At 42.6% G+C, this 21,517-nt stretch overlaps 1 protein-coding gene across 8 annotated transcripts in view; it reads right to left on the reverse strand.

The window, feature by feature from the left end:
- The window catches only part of RAD51B (RAD51 paralog B), a 636,381-nt gene that overhangs the window by 33,055 nt on the left and 581,809 nt on the right, over positions 1-21,517 (reverse strand). For 2 of the 8 annotated variants that reach the window (XM_054971802.1, XM_054971798.1), the window contains one exon: positions 15,323-15,405. The exons of the other annotated variants lie outside the window; for them this stretch is intronic. Coding sequence is in view for 1 of the 2 variants with exons in the window: in XM_054971798.1 (XP_054827773.1) it covers positions 15,386-15,405 (20 nt within the window). In the remaining variant the exon portion in view is untranslated. Of the gene's footprint in view, positions 1-15,322; positions 15,406-21,517 lie in introns of those variants that run through there. 8 annotated transcript variants of the gene reach the window in all.

Here is a 21,517-nt window from a genome sequence, read left to right on the forward strand (position 1 = left end):
GGCAACCTCTGGCAGAGTTTTCATGGTAAGAGACTAATAGAGGGCTAAAATGAAGTCAGAAAACAGACCGCAGCATAAAAATGTCTACTGACTAGTGTTGTGACTTGGATCATTTAGCATGCAATGTGGAGGCTGATTACTTCAAATCACTGACGTGTCAAGGATGACAGTGTTTGCATGCCTTATTATAGTGCATTTAGATCTAGGCCAGAAATGATGGTTCATTGGAAGTGAGAAGGATCCTTTCATTTGAGTTGCTGAACTAAACATTCAAGCTTGACATTTCACCATAAACCCAGTTGTTTCCTCAGGAGGTCCCCAAGGCAAAGGTGAACAATTTAAATAGTCCTATACCATGCTGCACAGTACAACTGCACATCTCAGAGCCAGCCAACAGCGGCAATGGGCACAGGCTTCCATGCAGCCAGATAGGTCTAAAAAAGCATCTCTTCTGTGTGGCCTGCTCAGCTTGACATGGATGATGCTGACAAGCACAAACTTGCCTATTGCTTCCTCCACTGCCCTCACTATTTATGTCTGAGCTAAGCGGCCCTTGTGGGCCCTACAGTGTAGGGGTCTACTGTTACATTAAATAATCTGAAAAAATACAGATGTGTTCTTTTTATTCCGTCCTTCAATGCCAATATGTTAGCAGATTTAAATATAATAAAATGCAAAGAGAAAATAACAATAGGCTATATTGACTGGTTACTCAATAGGGTTCTCTGTGAGATGAAAGGCAGCTGTGTGACTATCTATCTATCTATCTATCTATCTATCTATCTATCTATCTATCTATCTATCTATCTATCTATCTATCTATCTATCTATCTATATCTATCTATCTATCTATCTATCTATCTATCTATCTATCTATCTATCTATCTATCTATTTCAACTTTTATTCCATCCTCTTCACACAAGCAGGCTCAGCACAACTTTCCCTTGGCTTCCTTCTGCCTTCAACATTTTTGTTTACTGTTTGAAATCTTAAAAAAAGTAAAAGCTAGCAATTTTCCAGGAAAAAAATGCTCCATGCAATAAGCAAAGGCAGTAAATCTTATGAAGATTCAAGTCTACAAAACACTCCTCCAGCTATTCCTTCCAGGCTCCTTACTCACATCATATCTCCCCTGCTTTGCTGAAAACATATGTCTAGCAGATCCTGCTCTTTCCTAAGGGGAGGGGAAGTATGAGAATAATATTCTGAACAGTTAAATCTGGAATTCCTGAAAGACTAACTCCACCAAGGAAACTAAGTAATTTCTCAACACTGTCTATTTCTTTTATTTTGATTTATACCTCTTTTTCTTCCTCTTTAAGGACCCACATAATTCTCCCTTCCTCCACTTTATCATCAGAACAACAACCCTGTGAAGTAGGCTAGGCTGAGAAATGGTGACGGGCCCGTGATCACTAGGTGAGCTTCCATGGCAGAGTGAGGACTCAGACCTGTTGTCCCAGGTCCTAGTCCAACATGCTAGCCACTAGACCTTGATGGCTCTTGGCATGTAATTTATCAGGACCTCTCCTGGGTCTTCACACTAAATTATTTTGTTCAAAGCGTACCTTATTGGAAAGCAATTTTGCAAACGGTTAAGAATGTATTTGGATAAGTAGGAGGTTCAGATAATCCACACTTGTCATAGTAGGAATACTCCCTACAGTTTTGTAGGTTTAATGGACTTTTACATTGTCCAACTTGTTTAGGCCTAGCTGCCTAACACGTTATGCCTGCTACAGAAGTAGAGTGTGAATGGTCCAATGGATTTAATTAAAGGTAGACTTTGAAGAATAAACAGAAATAATGGAAAAATCTGGTCTTCATAGAATGTCATGGTCAAGGAAGTTAGAAGTGATATATTCTCTCTGGTCTGTATATTCCTTATAGGCAAACACAATGAATAAAGCAGGACTGTCTATTTTTAAATTAGCACAGAATGCATGCTTTATGCACTACTTAATAGTAACTGTGGCTGCAAGGTGAAACTTGTGCATATTTATAGAACATTTGGACAGAAGCCACTATAGAAATACAGATCATTAAAGTGGCTCAACTGTCCCATGGTGGGTTCAACAGAAGGATGTAGAGAAGTGGATTAGAGGACATAAGGTAGGGCTCAATTCTAGAAGCAAAGACCATTACATGGCAGTTACCAATGAGTTTTCCTCATTGGAAACTGCCAATGAGCTTTTTAAACTGGAGCTTTTTAAAACAAAAAATGGTAAAACGTTGCAGTTGAGGGAAAATAGTTGCATTCCTTTTTAAAAGTGGTTGCATTTTTACAGCAGCAATGTGATCCAGCAGCATGCATCTGGTAGAGGGCTTAAGGATTCTTGCAATGGTATATAGAAGACAGAATAATATGTTCTACCTGGTGTACAAAACTTCACATTTGCCTTTAATCTTTTCTTGGTTTTGCTGCCATAATCAGACTTCAATTCCAGATGTTTCCCTTCAGGCTGGTTTGGAGCATGACAGAGTTGCTATTTTCACAGAGTAAATAGTCTGGGTTACATACAGTTACAGTCCACACAATCCAATATGCCCATTCTTGGATATCACTAATGTTTCATTTCTCACTGGATGGTTAACATATGGGCTGCCAGCATTCTAAGTATGTTAGCAGGAGGTTGACTGTTTGTAGCATTTTCCATACACTGCATACCTTCCAACGTACAGTAGAAACTGATGTATTGTCGAAGGCTTTCACGGCCGGAGAACGATGGTTGTTGTGGGTTTTCCGGGCTGTATTGCCGTGGTCTTGGCATTGTAGTTCAGGAACTACAATGCCAAGACCACGGCAATACAGCCCAGAAAACCCACAACAACCATAGTAGAAACTGAGTTTCTGGGGGTTCAGCCCCAACTAACTCCCAATTACTATTTGTACAAATTACCCTTTCTGAAAAATCTCATCAGGTGTTTAATTAAGAAAATTCCATAAGTCTTGTTAACACTTCCAATAACGAACCTGTTTAGATCATTTGTTGAGTTTCTAGGTCTCCACATTTTCTAAAATCCCAGCCTATCAATCTGGTAAGAGTAAAAAGAATTTCACGTTATTGATCCATCATCAAAACAGAGGGTTAGGTGGTCTGCTGCTTCCACTTCAAGCCTTAGTCAAAGTTCATGGAATCAATAGCTGAATTGTTTGTGCTTATCACCTGCCACATCATAGATTCTAATGACAGGTCAAAGCTCTGAGACAATCAGATGGCAAGCCACAGTGTTTGGCTATGTAAGTAGTATGCCTATTTTTTTCCTGAATACTGTAAACGTGCAATCTGAGATCTTGTAGAATAATGATCTTTATAACTAGACTTAAACCAGACTGCTGAAACTCTTATCGCATGCTCCCAGTCTGTCTCCTGTCCTGATCCAACCAAGGGTCCAGGCCTATAAAAACCTTAGTATAGCTGTCATTTGGTTCTTGCAAGTGCCCAAAATGCATTATCAGTTTCTTATGGCAAGACCAAACAAAGTCCAATATTATCTTGATAGCATGAGCAAAAATGAGGCATGGGTGAGTGAGTGGGTTGCCATGTGTATGCTGGTTGTGGGAGATCTCCTCCCCCAGTGAGTTTTGCCTACAAATTCACGACAATGAATTTGGCTGTACTATTACATTTTTTTTAAAAAAAATGCTCAGTGAGTTTGAGTCCCTTTCTAGTTCAGCATGGTTTCCTAGGGCAAATTAAGACTCAGATGTACATGATTGTGTCCCTATAATTAGCACAACCTGATCACACACTGATGCTCTTTGGATACCCCCAAAAGACATTTGTTTCACTTGCCATGCCATTCTATTTTCAATCCATTTCAGAACAATTTCAAGTAGGATTTTTTCTTTTTTATTGCTGCTGCAGCAAACTAACTTGATGTTTTTATTGTGTTTCTTGAGGCAGTTATAGTCAAATGTGATCCTGTAAACTAGTTCTTGGTGTGTATGCATATGCAGAATTTGGAGGATGTGGGTGTGGGAGAAGCAGCCCGATAGACGCTGTTTTCAAGAATGTTGTGCCACAGAGCACCCCTCCCATCATCTCTATGAATTGTGAATAAGTTATACATAACACACATTTATTTTGTAACTAACATAAATCATCAAAAAACCATACTTTGGCACCCTTAGGAATTCAAATCTTGTATGTGCTAAAAAAAAAGCCACAGAAATTATGATAGGGGACCCCCATCCCCATTTCCTCTTCTGTTGCTCAGCACCTATCACCTTTTTCCTCCTCAACCTTCTTTTTGTTGCTTTCTCCCTCCCTTTCCCCATCACCACTTTCTCCTTTTCCCTCAGTCTTCCAGTTGCACTCTTTCCTCACTATGGTCCTTCTTCCTTATTTGTCTTTTTTGAAATACTTGGCTGTTTGAGGTTGCTAATCAACCCCATAATAGTGACAATGATCTTACAATATTTTGGTGTGCATTTTTTGAAGGTTGAGAAGTGTGGGGGTTTAATGCACCATATTTTAATATTTAGAATTTTTAACTTCTTAACTTCAGGGATTTAAAACTCTTTTTTGCAAACTTCTGGGTTTTTTCTGCAAACCCAGGGGTTATTCCAAGTTTTAGAAACATCTCCCCTTTATCTACCTGCCATCAATGTACAATGTACAATTTTTTAAACTCTGAACTCTGAGGCCAAGTTTAGAATTAGATACATATATGATTGGTATAAGCTTCCCCCCCCCCCAGTTATACAGCAAGTGAACATGCAGCAGCAAGCAAGAGGAAGCTTTGGTCAAACTGTAGGTTGCACATAAGGCCAGATGCCAAAAGCCTCCGGGGAAAAAAAGTTGATTAGCCCAACTGTTTGCTTTTCTATATAAAACTGACCTTTTTGAGGAACTCTCAGCCTTGGCCTCTGGGGTGTTTGAGTACGTGCAACAGAACCTCACAGTACTCTAAGTCTTAAAATGGCAAGACCATCACAAAACTGGTAACAGCAAAAGAAAAAAAAAGTCTATTATGGGACAGAAGAATATAATTACTGGGCTGAAACCTTAATTTCCATCCCATATTAGCAGTTATGGGATGGCTAAAACCCCCTTCATGCTCAGAGGCTTGAGATTCACCCTGATGAAAGGCTGTTTACTTCATTCCCAATGTGTGGGCTCCTAGGCGGCACTTGATTGGTCACTAAGAAATAGGAAGCTGGACCTGATAAACCTTTGGCCTGTCCACAAAAACCTCTCTGCAGTTCTTATAACTTAGTTATGTGCACCAGTCACTGTATAGTAGGTACCTTAACATGCACTACTGGGTGGGGGCTACTTCCTTGTGAGGCACTGCTGTATGATGGAGATGTGTGTGTAAATCTGGCAACCCGGTTGCTGGGGCTGGTCATGAAGGTCTATCCCATCCAACTGACCATCCAACCTTGCTGATTGGACTTGACACAGAAAAATGGCCACATGGGATCACGTAAAGAAGGAGCCTTTGATATGTGTGTGAAGAGGGCCTTGCTCATTCTGTGCCCAGGCAGAAAGAAGCAATAGAAATATTTCTTGCTGCTGTCTTTACCGCAGAATTAGCAGTAGCATTACTTACTGTTGCAGGATCACTTGAATATTAATTAAGAAGTGATGAACGCAACGCAGTAGAGACAATTCTAACAAAAAAGATACCTTTAAAACATAGGTAGTTTAGACATACCCTGATTTCACTATTCTAACTAATTCTTTGTCCTCCCTGTAATCATATGAAAAAATTCAAATTGCTTAGCAGCCTTAACAGACATAAAATAAATGGAACACTGATGTGCAGAACCTTTGGTACAAAACAAATGGAGGCTTGCTGCACGTAAAGGGAAATAATGTAGCTGTTATTAAAACTATAAAATATGTTGGACACGCCAACTAACACTGAATGTAATCGCTTCTGGCTGCTTTTCTGCTCCCCAGGCTCTCCATCTATCTTTATCTTTCCTTTAAAAAAAAAAGTATACTTTTTGTGTACCAGCAATAAATCAGAGGGTCTCTGGTCTTCTGCATTCTCTCTTATTTCAGTTTGTTCAGAATCCAGAAAATAACAGACACAGTAAGAATGTGGAAAATGGAACAGAGGATTTGCTGGAAGGAGCATGGGACTTGGGAACACGACAACGTTTGGCATATGGTAAGGAAAATGGAAATATCACTTGATCTAAAGGAGAAGAGATTCAAATACTCATTCTGAAGCATCACAGAGACCACAACAACATGGCACCGAGTCCATAAGGGTTGCAATGGCTCCAGGGATGTGAGTGTTTGCTGGAAATGGAACATAATACTAACTGCAGCCTATGGAGAAATAAACTAAAATCCTGGGAAGAGTTATGAGATGTATATACAAAGTACAAATAAAAGTTCTGCATGGAAATATTGCTTAAAGATAAGAATTGATGAAAAATTATGAGGTAAAAGTGGGGTGATTTTATTTTCAGGATCCATTCTCAAGGCTTCTGTGTAGCCAACCAAACTGTGGAGCTACTTCAGTTACTATGATCATGGAAATGATTTTCTGTGACATTTTCAGGAGCTGATATTAGGGTTGCCTGCTCCAAGTTGGGAAATTCCTGGAGATCTAGGGGATGAAACCTGGAGAAACCTGGAGAAAGTGGGTTTTGGGGAGGGAAAGGACCTTGGCATGGCATAATTCCATAGATTCCACCCTCCAAAGTAGCCATTTTCTCCAGGTGAACTGATCTCTGTGGCCTGGAGACCAGTTGTAATTCCAGGAGATCTCCAGCCACTACCTGGAGGCTTCGAAATTAACACAGGAGAGAGGTACGGGGTGAATCAGCAAACAAACTGTATAAACCGCACCCTACTAACTAGATTATATGAATATATCAACTTGTTTAATAAAGCACTTTCATAAGAATCATTAATACAAGCGTAATACAAATTCACATCATCTGAGGATCAACATCCATCATAACCCAATTCAAATATATAATTTTTGTTGTGCTGTGCAAGATTCTAATATAATAAAGGTAACTGCTGACGGGTTGCCAGCAGGAACTCCCGTTCCGGAATCCCTTATTGAAATGTCATCCATCAAAACTGTTTGTGAGTATGTAGTAGTGCAATCATATGGTCATTTTTGTGCATTGTATATGAATTCTAAAAATTATTTTTGTATGTATTTTACAGAAGTAACTGCTTTGATAAAGGGATTCCGGAATGGGAGTTCCTGCTGGCAACCCGTCAGCAGTTACCTTTATTATATTAGAATCTTGCACAGCACAACAAAAATTATATATTTGAATTGGGTTATGATGGATGTTGATCCTCAGATGATGTGAATTTGTATTATGCTTGTATTAATGATTCTTATGAAAGTGCTTTATTAAACAAGTTGATATATTCATATAATCTAGTTAGTAGGGTGCGGTTTATACAGTTTGTTTACTACCTGGAGGCTGGCAACCCTAGCTGATATCAATTAAATAGATGGGTCAGATATGAGTGGTCAGTGCACAGTCAATCCACTCTCACTGGTCTATAAGCTAAGAACAAACGTGCTGGCGGCCTCAGACAGTGGTAGGCAAAAAGGATGTGTCCAGACAGAATAAAAGGATAGACATAGGCCGTCGTCACACTGGCATCTGTTCCGTTAAATTTACAGCATATAACGTCATACCTGATATCGGCACAGTAACGTTTCTTTGGGTCACCTCACGGCTCTTCACGCTCCAAGCTGTCCACACCGAAGTGCTCTGTTCCATTCTCTCTAATGGCGCAGAAGCAGCTCCTCCCCCTTTTTAAAAATTTTTTGCCGTTTAATTCCACTATAACGGAATAACATTATATAAACATTCCCATAGACCAACCCAGAATGACGCTGATAGGTTGCCCTTTTTTCCCGCCCATGGAGTGGTCAGAACATTGGTTGACCCTTTTGTTTTTCCAACTTTAGTGAGGTGTGGTTTTGGGTTAAAATATTTCTCCAATGGTGATTGAGTCATTTTTACTTCAGCAGAAAATTTGCATTGTGTTATGTCGTTATGGCGTTATAAGGACATAATTTTTTAAAAAAAAGGGAGTCGCAGGGAGAAATGGATTCTGGGATTGAAGGGAGGGCATAGGGCGTTGCAAGGCGAAATACATTGATGTGAGGCATTCACAGTGAGGCACAAAATATCGCGACTATCAAGCACAAAGCAGAAGAGAGAAAATCGCATCAGTGTTGAAATAAGGTGGGTGTTTGCTGGGAAATTGCACCATTTTCGCGCTAAATAAAAGCCCGTGTGACAATGGCCATAGTGACCTGATTATGGACAGTAGGTGAGTGATAGCTGGCAGCAGCAAAAAGCTGAAGAAGAAGATAGTAGCAGAAGAGTTGTCTGAAGAAAAGAAGCTTGTGGTCTGGCAGTGGAACTGAAAGGAAAATGGAGGCTGGATGGAGAGCAGCCTGAATACCGCTAGCTGAGCAAACATTGGATCTTGCCGGTGCAGCACAGTGTCCCAGTTCCAATGTGGTCAGAGAGTAGTCCTGACCAGGGAGAAATCACTAGCTTCAGAAATGTTGCTTATATCTTCATTACCCATAACATTCAAGGAAGAGTCTGACCAGAAAGATTTTAGAACTAAGAAGAAGGCCTCTGTAAATACTAGTTTGAGGGAAATTGGCTATTTGAATTTAATTTGGGGAGTGAACTAGCACAGAGTTTGCTGCCTCCTTTATTTACAGTCACGGTCAGGAAATAAACAAGAAAGTCTAATGGCATTACAAATGTCCAGTTTAAAAAATATATTATCTATATACTTTTAGTAATTAATTTTTAATAAACATTTTAAAATACTGGCTCTTGTCCCATTGTCTTAGACTATCTACCCTTCATTTAATAAATACTAAGCTATCAGAGTATATTATATAAAAAGACTTATCTTTAAGGACAAATTGTGGAGCAAAACATAGGAGATAAACTTTTAAAAATTGAAAATATAGGATACTACCATAGATAATTCATTGTAACAGTGACTTTAATGGCTTATTCTTAAATCTGGAAGTGGGTGATGGGCTTTACAAAATGTCAGTCTCCATACCTCAGTGATAGAGGCAAGATCTTAATAATGCCTCCCATCCTCCACAATTGGTAGCAGCAGTGGGATCTTAATAATGCCCTTCCCCCTATCCTTGGCCCACCCTAAAAGCATTTAGTACAAATTTCAAGAGAGATGGCACTAATCTTGGCTGAAGTCCAGCATAATGCAGCAACTGGAAGCCCAATTAGATAAAATCTACTATTAAATTTGAAGAACCCATCCCTTCAGTTTCTATCATTTTTCAGAAAGCTGAGTAACAAAGCTAATGAAAGAATTTTTGCTATGTCTAGTCAAAGGTTTCCAAAGTGGGCTACATATCCCTCATGGAACTGGTCACGGAAACACCATAAAAGCAGGACAGGACAATGTGAATGAGCTCAACTTCATCAGATGTTTGCACGCGCCTCTCCACCTTGAAATAGCATGGAGCAAATGGAACAAACTTATATGGATGTGGCCAGCAGCGAAAACAGAGACTACTTAAATAGGATTTGATTGACTTTGGTCTTCTTTGCAGTGGAGAATAGAGATACAGAGTATACTACAGAAGGATGCCTGAGTCAGGAAGAATGGGGACAGAAGTCACAGAATGAAGAAACTTAGTTGTTAAATAAAAAGAGATGTTTAACCATCTATACTCTAATTTGTACATGTAGACACTACTACTACTACTACTACTACTACTACTACTACTACTACTACTACTACTACTACTACCACCTTTATTTATAGCCTGCCTTTCTCATTGAGACTCAAGGAAGATTACAAAATATACATTTTTCAATCAGACAGCATAAGACATCCAATAAACAACGCAATAGGACTAGGGTTACAAAATATAAAAAATAAACATCAACATGACTCCCCAAAACTAGAAAATGTTATGAGTTTTCCTTTACCTACTGAGGGAAGGGCAACTCACACCACTGTATATCTTCTATTGAGTACGGTATTAAAGAAATTGACCCTGCCTATTCCTGCATCTCTCATTGGCCAGGATGCAAGAAAGATGGGACAAGTCCCTTTCAACAGATTGTACAAATGGAGTATTTCCAAAAACGGATAGAAATTTATTACTGAACTCCCCCCGCCCCACCACCAAAATAGCTGGAAAGAATGCTCCGTGTTGTTGATAGAAAAGGTGTTTAAAAGGCAGGGAAGGCAAGAAGCAGAAAGTCTGGGGAGACAAATGGCAAAAAACCCCAAAGAAACAAGTGGGGCTGAGGAAGTAGAGGATGCCAATTGCACAGGGCAGGGAGACTAGACAGTGGTCTGAGGAGTGGAGGGCTGAGGCAGGGAGGACAGGCCAAGGAGAAAGATGGTGGGGGATAGGGTTGCCAACTCCAGGTTGGTAAATTCCTGGAGTTTTGGGGGGGTGGAGCCTGGAGAGGCAGAGTTTGGGAAGGGGAGGGACCTCAGCAGAGTATAATGCCATAGAGTCCATTCTCCGATGCAGCCATTTTCTCCAGGCAAACTGATCTCTATGGCCTAGAGATCAGTGGTAATTCTGGGAGATCACCAGCCACCACCTGGAATTTGGCAACACAAGTGGGAGAGAACCTCATACAAGGCCTGGTGGTAGGAAATACTACATGCAGTTGGAGCAACAGGGCTGGAAGGACCCAGGAGTTGGATAGGCACAATGGTGCAACATCAGTGGACTGAAATTTGCCTATCTCTCTGGAATAATTAGCCAAACCTTTGAGCACAAGACAAGTGAAATGTTTATGCTACATTTTGTGACTTGCCTTTGGACTTTTAAAATGCATTGACTAGAATTGCCCATATGATGATATACTGTGACACATCTGCTAACCCAGCATAAACATGGCAGGCATTTTAGGGAGAACCATCACAACACAACACACAGCAAACAGCAATCCATTATTCAAGGCTTAAATGCTTTAGGGAGTGAGGGAGAAAGGGATATGGTTTTAATTTCAGGCCCTCACTTTTTAGATGCCCCCAAGGGGCATACAGATTTCCTATATAAATTTCAGTCTGTTTGCAATTAAGTCCTTCTCCTCCTCTTCGTACTCCTAGCTAAATTAAAAATAGTAAAACCAGAGTACCGTTGGTCTTTTTGACATACACAAGGCCACTGTTTCCAGAGGTATAAATACACTGATCAAGTTTATGGGTCTTGGAAAGCTGAAACAGCCTTGTGAACTTTTTATATTGAACAAATGTTAAGTTTCAAAGAGCTAATAAGCATCTGGTCTCCTTTTGAAACCAGAAGGCTTTTCTAAGACAACAACTTTTGTTTGAACTTCCAGTATACTTAATGCTAAAGGAGAACATCAAGATGTGCGTCATGTATACTGCCTTCTTTCTCTGGATTTACCCTGAATAGTTCTAAAGTGCAGTTCTCAATGTTTAGCAAAATGGGGGTTTTCAGGTCTATCAACTACAATCAGGCTTGCCAAGTTGTGCCCCCTGCTGGGAGGAAATACTACCCTTTGTAGCTCAGCTGAGTGGCAGAAGAAAAATGAGGGGGGAACGTGGCCATCAGCATTGCCAGGTCTGTGATAACATCACTACTATGGTGTCCAGTGACACACTTCTGGTTAGAGTTACCACTTCCCTTTACCTTACCAGCAGGAGGGTGGGTACCCAGCACTCACCTTCTCTGTCTCTCTTGTGCTTGCGCAATGATGTCACTTCCAGTGACATCACTTCTGAAGGACAACATCACGTCGGCTCAGGAGTGCATGCGTGCTTCGCAGTGGGCCAATTTGGACCCTAAACTGGCCCATTGGGAAGCGCAGGAGTGCTCTCAGGGCAGGGTGATGATGTCACTTCTGGGAAGTGATGTCATCATGCTACCCCAGGAGCATGCCCAAGAGGCCCATTCCTGCACCTTTCCCATGCCCCCCCACTGGCCAGGTGAGTGGTGGCAGGGGGCAGAGGGTGGGAACAGGAATCCCCCACTCCCACTGGGGGAGGGGACTGGTAAACCTACTCCTGGTTGAAAACTAAAAGTGACAGGATCTTAGCAGGTCTAGACTGGCCCCAAACATATCGAAAGTGCTATGGAGCTGATTTCCCCCCCTGTGAGACCCAGTCGTTTTCGTTTTTCAACCAGTAGAGACATCATGAAGGCCTCTGGAACATGTGTGGTGAGTTTGGATTGTCCCCTGTGGCTGCCCGTGACTCCCCCATCCTCCACTTTTGAGATAAGGAGGGGCTTTTAATCCTGTGGCACCAGCAATGCCACAATATCACCAGCAAGGCCCCAGCAAACTTGGTGAGTCTCCCACTGGTTGCCAGCTTCATGCAGACATCCCTAATCATAGCCCAGCCTGCCTAAAATGTAGTCATGTGCAGCAGCCTTCCAAGATAAGTTTCAGCAGTATCTCACCTATAATACATTCGAAAAACAAAGGAGGGAAGGGGGGAAGTTTCCTGCTGATTATTATTTCCAGATTTTTTAAATTGCATAAAATATTGTGCTTATGGAAAGTGGAAAAGAACTACACAGGGAAGTGAACAGCAACTATTTACAATATTTTTATGCTGCTTCATAATTTTTAAAGTGGTTCCAATGGCAAGCTAAAATGAAGAATAGATATGACATCATAAAACCACGAGAATCCAGAGGCAGAATAAAAGCTTCCAGTCTTTCTAGCCCTGCTATTCTACTGCAGACCAACATGGCTATCTACCTGAAACTATCAAAATGGAGGAGAGGGTTACAAATTCCTTCCTCAAGAACAACGTTCTGATCAAATTTAGAGCTTCCCCTCGCCCCACAAGTATGTAGTTTGGCCCTAATTTCTAACAACTCAGATGCTGTTCTGCATCCAGAGGGGGAAGCCGCATCACTCAACAAGAAGACACAAAAGGCAGACACAAACAACCAGGTACAAAAAATACCTTATTACCAGGGCTTTTTTTTCCAGCTGGAATGTGGTGGAACAGAATTCCAGAACCTCTTGAAAATGGACACATGGCTGGTGGCCCCGTTTGCCAGTGGCACATAGGGCAATCTAAACTCCCCTGTGTCTGGGCGGGGCCACCAGCCATGTGATAATTTTTGCTGAGGGTGATTTAAACTTTTAAAAACTCCCCCCTTGTTCCAGCTGACCCACTGGTCCTGAGAACGTGCACGCACTTTGCGTGCACACATGTGGTACCAGGGGCACCACCTCCCACCAAGAGTTGCCCCCTGTGCTGGCAATCCACTGAGTTCCACCACTTCTTTTCCCAGAAAAAAAGCCCAGCTTATTACCAAAGAGATCCCCAAAGTGTTTTGAGCAAACATGCTTTCTCTCAGGGAAAGATTCCCAACTGATTTATCCTCTTACTGTTCACATTATAGTTGACAGACTAATATGAATATGACAGAATATGAAAACATTACTTTTATTCTGGTTTGCTCTTCACAGAAAAGCTGCTGTTTTTAAGGACTGTTTTATAGGGTGTATTCTAGCTAGACATACAAAATGGTACATAGTTCATGATGTACCATGAAACATGTATGTGTGTGCATAGATTTATATATGAATAAAATGACAATGTCATTAAACATGCCCTAATGATATTCTATCACAATGTACCTTTGTTTAGTTTTCACACTGTTCTCAATACTCAGAAGCATTTCTGTTTTCCTAAAGCAACATATCCTGAATGACGACTCTAAAATTTGAAAACATCTTCTGTTTCATTTGAGTTGCTTAATATTTGTTTTTAAAAGCAGCTGGTGATTTTTCCAGTTAGAGATGCAGAGGAAGAAGCCTTCTGTAAACTTCAGCAAACAGAGAACCTACAGCAGCAGTTGTATTTCTTCTGTATCATCCCCTCCCTGCTGCCTGCCTCTCTGCCTTCTCACCTCCATATTTTTGTTGCTTTGTTTATGTTACAGAAACCATGTGTGGGAAAGAAAATGAAAGTTTTTTTTGAAAAATGAGAAGCAATTGTTTTTCATTGCTCAACGATATTCCTTTCTTCCTTCCCATCTCTGAGGCAAGTGGGAAATCAGATCTATATGCAGAAAAGCTAAATATGAGGCTATTGTCTTACTTGCCCTATCATCGGATGCTTCGCCAATGAATTAAGGGCCACAGACTTCACCATTATGTTGCCTTAAGTACTACCTGTTGTCTTAAATATGTGCTCCTACAAGCTACTTGTGCTTCATGTGGTCTAATGTCAGCTCTACAATTGTTTGTTCTGTTTCAGCATTTCTTCAACTCTGTATTGGATTCTTGCTAATACTATGTCTTTGTAAAATTATGTTTAATTACCCCATGGCATTGTTTATGAAAATATCTTTGAAACCGACTGTGCTAATCTCACACTGTGTAATCCTCCTTGAGTCTCAGTGAGAAAGGTGGATTATAAATGACATAAATAAATATTAAATGTAAGAACAAGATTGTTCTAGCAGAAGGAACTACTTTAGAGAAACAGCCAGGGTGTAAAATTAAGGTCATAAATTATACTTATTCGTTTGTTTGTTTATGTTATTTATAGTCCATCTTTCTCACAGTTTACATAATATAAATCAATACAAACTTTGGCTGCGACATTCAAATACAATACAATAGGTTAAGGATGGCAGAAACTGGAAAACAAGCAGAAATCCAATACAGAGCTGGAGACAAGCAAGCAAGCAAACAACCAATGCTGAAACAGAACATAAAACAGCACTGAACTTTTCAGTAGGAGCATACTTACCGCAACAGACAATACACAGTAGTATAGTCCGCAGTCACCAACACATCTCTCTGAACCATTTCCTTATACCTGGCACCTGTGTAAGAAAGCCCTCCTGAATAATTAGGTTTTGCACAGTTTGTGGAAAACTAGGAGAGTGGGAGGGTTCCTGTCCTATTTAGGCAGGCCATTCCATAAAGAGGGGGTCACCACAGAGGACCTTGATCAGATAAGCAAAGTTGCCGAGGTGGAGTATAGGGACAGAGGTGGTCCCACAGACATGAGAGACAAAGACTGTGAAGGGCTTTGTATGTGATTGCCAGTACCCTGAATTGAGCCCTGTAACTGATGGGTAACCAATGGAGTGACTGCAGAATAGGCGTAATATGCATGCTTCATCTAGCTCCTGATAATAATTGAGCTGTGGCATTCTGCACCAGCTGGAATCTCTGAGTTGACTTAAAGAATAATTTAACTTAGTATTGTGAATAAAATTCCACCAGACAGCTTAGTTGGTATGAAATATTTTATGTATACAATTTGAGGGGAGAGAGAAAAAAATCGATGTATTGTCGAAGGCTTTCACGGCCGGAGAACGATGGTTGTTGTGGGTTTTCCGGGCTGTATTGCCGTGGTCTTGGCATTGTAGTTCCTGACGTTTCGCCAGCAGCTGTGACTGGCATCTTCAGAGGTGTAGCACCAAACCTTAAGAATGAACAGAGCATGGTTGCCAGTTCTGAAAAACACCAGGCTAACAAAACATTCTATCCCCGACAATAGCCCTGCAGAGAAGATTAGCACATCAAGTACCAATCCATATGCAAAAGAACCTCCTCAGGATACAGTGAAGCCTCCCGCCATTAGCATTCCACACCCTGGGAAACTCTTACAGGATGACTCAGCTCAACCCCACCCCTGCTGAGTAGATACAAATGACCTACATCTTTTCCACACTGTGACACTGAGAGATCTCTGTCTTTTGGTGCTACACCTCTGAAGATGCCAGCCACAGCTGCTGGCGAAACGTCAGGAACTACAATGCCAAGACCACGGCAATACAGCCCGGAAAACCCACAACAACCATCGAGAAAAAAATCCTTTAGTTTTTCCTAGTCCTTTGGCCAAGTCTGACCAGCAGGCAACCCAGGCAAGCAGGCAGCAGGCATGCTCCCAGTGGGGTGCGACGATGTCCCTTCCTGAAGAGACATCATCGTGTTGGCTGCAGGAGTGCTCCCACACTTCGCAGGGGCTGCTGTTGGCCTCAAACAGGGAGCACACATGTGCAAACATCCCAGTGATTACCAGGTCCCCCATCCTGCTGGGAGGGTAGGGGGACGTAGCAGCCCTAGCTGTACGCCATCTTGTCTTTGTTCTCTGGATTGGAGACTGTGAAGCTCCTTTTGGACGTTGAGGCTTATTTAAAAGGTGACATCTAGTTTGGGATTAAAAGCCTAACAAATTTTTGCTAGTTTAGATAATTAGCCTATTATTTTCTTCTCCTGTTTTGCACACTTCTATACTTTTGTATTTACTTGCTCTTCTTTTAATAAACTTTATTAATTATACTTGTGTGGAGTAATTGGGTTCATAACACTTCAATCTGAATTAAGCACCCTGGCAATTTTGCCATAAGCTACCCAAGTAATTGTTTTCTTGACTCAGCCTGTAAAGTGTCCTTACATTGTAGGACTGACTTCTATTTGCTTAAACTCTGTAGTGCTTGAGAATTTACCTCCTGGTCTCAAGCTGAGGGTTGGTAAAAGAGGCTGCCGGTGGCACTGCTACTCTGGAAAGTGAGAAATCACTGCCCAGCTCTTGAACTCTTGTTTCTGACCCTCATAAAGAAAAGCACCCCTGAGGAGTCAGGTAGGGTTTTTCTACAAGTTTTATGACAGATTTAGTAATACACACTACTTACATGGATCAAATCCAAACATGTTTGTGTGTTTATATGTTCTTATCCAATTATTTTATATATACTTTATTTTAAATGGTGTTTTAATGCTGAAATGTTTTAATGTTTTGATGTGGAAAGGCGGCATAGAAATGTTTTAAATAAATACATAAATAAATAATCCCACTTTCTATGAAGAAAAAACACATACAATAAGAACAATCCACCTTAGTGACCAGCCTCTTAGACAAAGTAACACTTCAAATAGCTTCTCAGCAAGTCCCAATGTGATTTCAGTAAAGACAAAAACACCTACTCAGAACTTCTTTGAAATCAATTCAACTTTCTTCCTATTCTACCAGTCTCTTTTCCTTCAACCTGATTTTCTAGTTCATTCTGCAGCCACCAAATATTTGTTAATGCTAGCAAATTATAAAAGGAGAAATCAGTCTGAAGAAATGCAGGAATTGGCTCACCACCACTCAGTGTCACAGATGCCCCCTTTCCCTGAAATCTGGGATTGTTCCAAATCTTAAACACACTGGAAAGCATATCCTTCAGCCAGCTGCAATCTGATCATGCTGCAGTGAATTAGAGAAAACCCAAAACTAACTCAAGAGACCGGCAAACAACAGGGTTCCTTGTTTGAGCCTGGAAGTATTCTACATCCTCTGTACTCCACTCCCCTTCAAAATGTCCTGCTTAAAGTAAGATTCTGCAATATATCCTGGGCAGTCCTTTTTTGCCCAAAGTACTCTACTTTGGAGGAGTTCATCTTTGAAGTTTGGAACACGTGAGATGGGAACTCCTATACATCCTGTGAGAATAGGTGATTTAAAAGCTGCTGTTAGGATGGTGTCAGTAGCACATGGGACCCACCTACCCCCTTCTTTTTGTTGTAACTTCTATGACTGCAAGGACTGGAAATCTCCTGGGGATGTGAAATTTCATACTGTCCCAATACAATAAAATAATGTGGCCAATAATTGCCTTTCTGGGCAAAGAGATAGAGAGAGTAATAGCTGACCAACTCCAGGTCTTCTTTGATAACTCATCTGTCCTGAACTCTTTTCAGTCAGGTTTTAGGCCAGGCTACTGGGTGGAGTGATTTCCACCATGTAAATAGTACATATGTTGTATAGTCTGACATTTCACCAGGGCTTTTTTTCTGGGAAAAGAGGTGGTGGAACTCAGTGGGTTGCCCTCGGAGGAAATGGTCACATGGCTGGTGGCCCCGCCCCCTGATCTCCAGACAGAGGGGAGTTTAGATTGCCCGAGGGCAATCTCAACTCCCCTCTGTCTGGAGATCAGGGGGTGGGGCCACCAGCCATGTGACCATTTTCAAGAAGTTCCAGAACTCTGTTCCACCGCGTTCCTGCTGAAAAAAAGCCCTGCATTTCACACTCTATTTGCCAGTTCAGATCCATACAGCTACCTTTTCCCTTGCTCTTTTAGATTTTTGTTTCCAAATTGGTATCGTGATTACACACATTCCTTCCAATGGGCATTTCATGTCATTAAATGAAATGTGTCATTTATATCACATAGACCCCATGCTCAGTGTTTCACCTCCAACATGCAGAAAAAGAGAAAATGAGCTAAAACCCATTTTTGAAAATACAGAAAAAGCAAAACTGCTCCCTAAGGTTTTTTCAGGAGGGAAATAAACCAATGAGTGAATCCAGCTAGGCACAGGCAGCAGATCAAGCTCTTCATAGAAACTCCGGCAGCATCCATCACTCACATGACAACTGCCACTGGCTACTCCATAAGTGGCAGCTAAAGGTGAAGCCAATTTCTGGCAATGAATGTGGCCACCGCCTGTCAATGCCACTCCCTCCCTGCAGAGAGTAAGCAGACAGGGTGCCAAGACCCCATGACAGCAGCACCCCAACAGAGGCACTTGACTCAAAAGGCCCCCTGCCCAGCTCAGAGGGGACATACACCCAACTGCATGGTTGGAGAGGGTCAGACTGGCAGCAAAAGCGACACCCATTTGCAACCCCACCCCACCCCGAGCCATAAACCTACTTTCCCTGGAAAAGAAAAAACAGAAAGGCAAAGGGACCAAAAAGACCAGACCAGGCTTGAACTCATAGCTCTTGATGCTAAGGACCAGCCCCCAAGCCTCAGAGCCAGGAGAGGAGGTTTCCAAGAGATATGTCAGCAGTCACTAGACACCCTGCTGCAACTCTGGTGTTGACAAATAATATCACACAGACCAGCATGGCTCAATGGAAAGGCACTAGGACAGCATGGCTGGGGTAGGGGTGTGCGCTTTGGGTTTCCGATTTGGAAAGATTCTGGATTCCCAAATCGGCCCCAGCTTTAGTGAGCCAATTTGGGAATCCCAAAGCAAAGCTTCAAGCTTCGAGCAAAGTGGCAACAGCCGCGGCACTTTTCTAGCTGTTTACAATTGCAAACAGCAAGCAAAGTGTCAAACTTCCCACCTCGCCTCTTTTTTCAGCTGATGGGAGGGGGAGGGGGAGGGACCCCTTCCTTTCCCTTTCATCAGCTGAAAAAAGCGGCTGGTGTTTGTAAGTAGCTGCTTACAAAGTGTTGCTGCTTTCAAACGCCCCACCACTTTTGAAAGCAGCAACACTTTTCTTGCTTCTCCCATGGGCTGAAAAAAGCGGCAGGCATTTGAAAGCAACATTTTTCTTACCATTTGCAAACAGCAAGAAAAGTGCTGCTTTAAGCTTTGGTGTGCTCTGTAAAGATTCTCAAATCTTTACAGAGCATACTGAAGTATTTAAACACCCAAATCCCAAAGCGGCTCGCCAAATCTTTTTCGGGTGCACACCCCTAGCTGGGGCTCTTGATTCAAACTTTACTTGGGCAAAAGGGAGAGGAAGGCTAAAGCTCCAGGTCTGACTCTGTACCCCATGGTAAAAGAAGGAGCAGGATGGCCTAGCCAATGGGGCACCCCAGAGGTCCACCAGTTGGGCTGGTATGTGGCTCCACAAGTCCCTCTCTCCTGCATCAATGGCCATGGAGCCGTAGTGTTGATCTCAGATCTCCCCATGTACTAACCATTTGCATGGCTTATCAGATGCCAACAGTGCTGTAGGAGAGTGGGGCCCCTTTAGAGCCAACTCTCACCAGAGCAGCCACACACTGTCTTTGACAACCCTGGGAATCTAAGTGCGGGCCCCAGGTGCCAGGAGACCGTTGCTCTGTTGTGCAGCAGAACAAAACGGATGGCCAGTGGCACCTGGAATACCTTTGGGAACCACTCCATCATGACCATTCCTGACCAAGAGGCCATCCTCTGGGATGTGTAATGGGCAGCCCTATGGGGAAGTGACAGGTGGGGAGGAGAGTTGGGATAATAAGGGGCATTGAGCTACTGCCATCCACATACGAGCAAACAGACAGGGAGAGAGTTGTGGAACAACACAGACTTTATTGAACTGTCAAACATAAAGGGGATGCCTGGATACAGGTTGCCAACTCCCTTTGCCTGTTATGGCAAATGTGGCTATATGTGCTGCTCCTAGGAGCCTTTCAAAGACAGGTTGAGCCTTCACTTGCTCTGCTTGCTCGCAAGTGAGGCAGATTCACAGGTCGAACAGCTTCCTGAGGGAGAATGCTCCTGCAACCGGGCTGGAAATGCAGTCTGAGAAAATTGCAGGGGACTGTGACCACCATGCTCCCATGTCTCCCTGTTGGATTGCCACCTGCCTGAAGGAAAACAATGGCAAGAGCAATGGCAAGGCTGCTGCACCTCAGGAGGGTCCATGGCCCCATGGGGGGCAGGAGACCCCCCTGAGGAAGGCACTTACCCATTGAGTGAGGAAGTGATTTTTGACTGCCAGCTTGCCTTGCTCCTTCCACGGTTGCTGCTTGGAGGCAATGAGTGCAAGGGATACTTGGCCATTATGCAGGCGAAATACAGAGCCCCATGCCCCCTACTTACTGAATTCATGGGCATGCTATCTGTGATTTATGCTGGGTAGAGGGCCATGATCAGATGCTGGGGAGGAGGCTTGGCTGCCGCTGAGGTGCTAGTGGATTGGTTGCAGCTTATTTGTTATCCTGTGTTTCTCCAGGCCATTGGGGTGGAGCCATGCATGAGCATGTATGTCAACTCTTCCTTTTGTATGGGCACCTATTGGTTATGCTGTCTTTTCATGGCATAATTTTCTGCTGTTGTTTGGGGGTGTTACCCAGCCTGGAGCAGCTTAGGGAGCTGACTAACTCCTGGCCCACTCCCTGGGCTGCCCACTCCTATGTTGGCACAGGGCCCTGCATCTGAGGCTGGCCAAGGCAGGGCACCACCAGTTCAAGAGCCCAGTGCATGGCTCTGAGAAGCTGCACTGGTGTAACTTGGACTTATGGTGACATAACTCCGAGATGCATCAGCTCAGGGGCTAGTCAGCTCCCTGAGCAATCCTCAGGATCCTGAGCAACCCTTAGGATTGCTCTGAAAGTCCTTTATTTACTGGAGATGCATGCTATAGTCTCCAGTCTGTTCTCTCACTTCCTACCAGCAGAACAGCACCATAGCTCCAGACAGACTCGGCCTGATGTTCTTACAGTTTCCTTGTTTAATTCTCTTCCGCCCCTTCACATGCTTCTCTGCCTTGTTGACTCACCCTTACCTAAGGCTCTTACTTTCCAGCCAACTGACCAGTCTGTCCCTCTTTCTTTCTACCACCCCTTAGGCCTTCTACTTCCTAGGCGGCAGCAGCCTTTACAGTATTGCATGCTTACACTGGCTGAAGTGGTTGCTGATAGGGGTAAGAGTCTAATCAGCACCACTAGATGCAAAGTCCCCCCCGCAGCCTGTGCTATTGTAAATAATGTCACAACTGAACTCTGCAGACTACTGCAGCTGCAATTCACCAATCACAAAAGTTCCCTGCTTCTGCTGCCACCTACCAGTGAATAATCAGTATATGCCCAGACACCTCCCCCTTC

Source organism: Eublepharis macularius, chromosome 2 (genome assembly GCF_028583425.1).
Source record: "Eublepharis macularius isolate TG4126 chromosome 2, MPM_Emac_v1.0, whole genome shotgun sequence".
In the NCBI taxonomy this organism is placed as follows: Eukaryota; Metazoa; Chordata; class Lepidosauria; order Squamata; family Eublepharidae; genus Eublepharis; species Eublepharis macularius.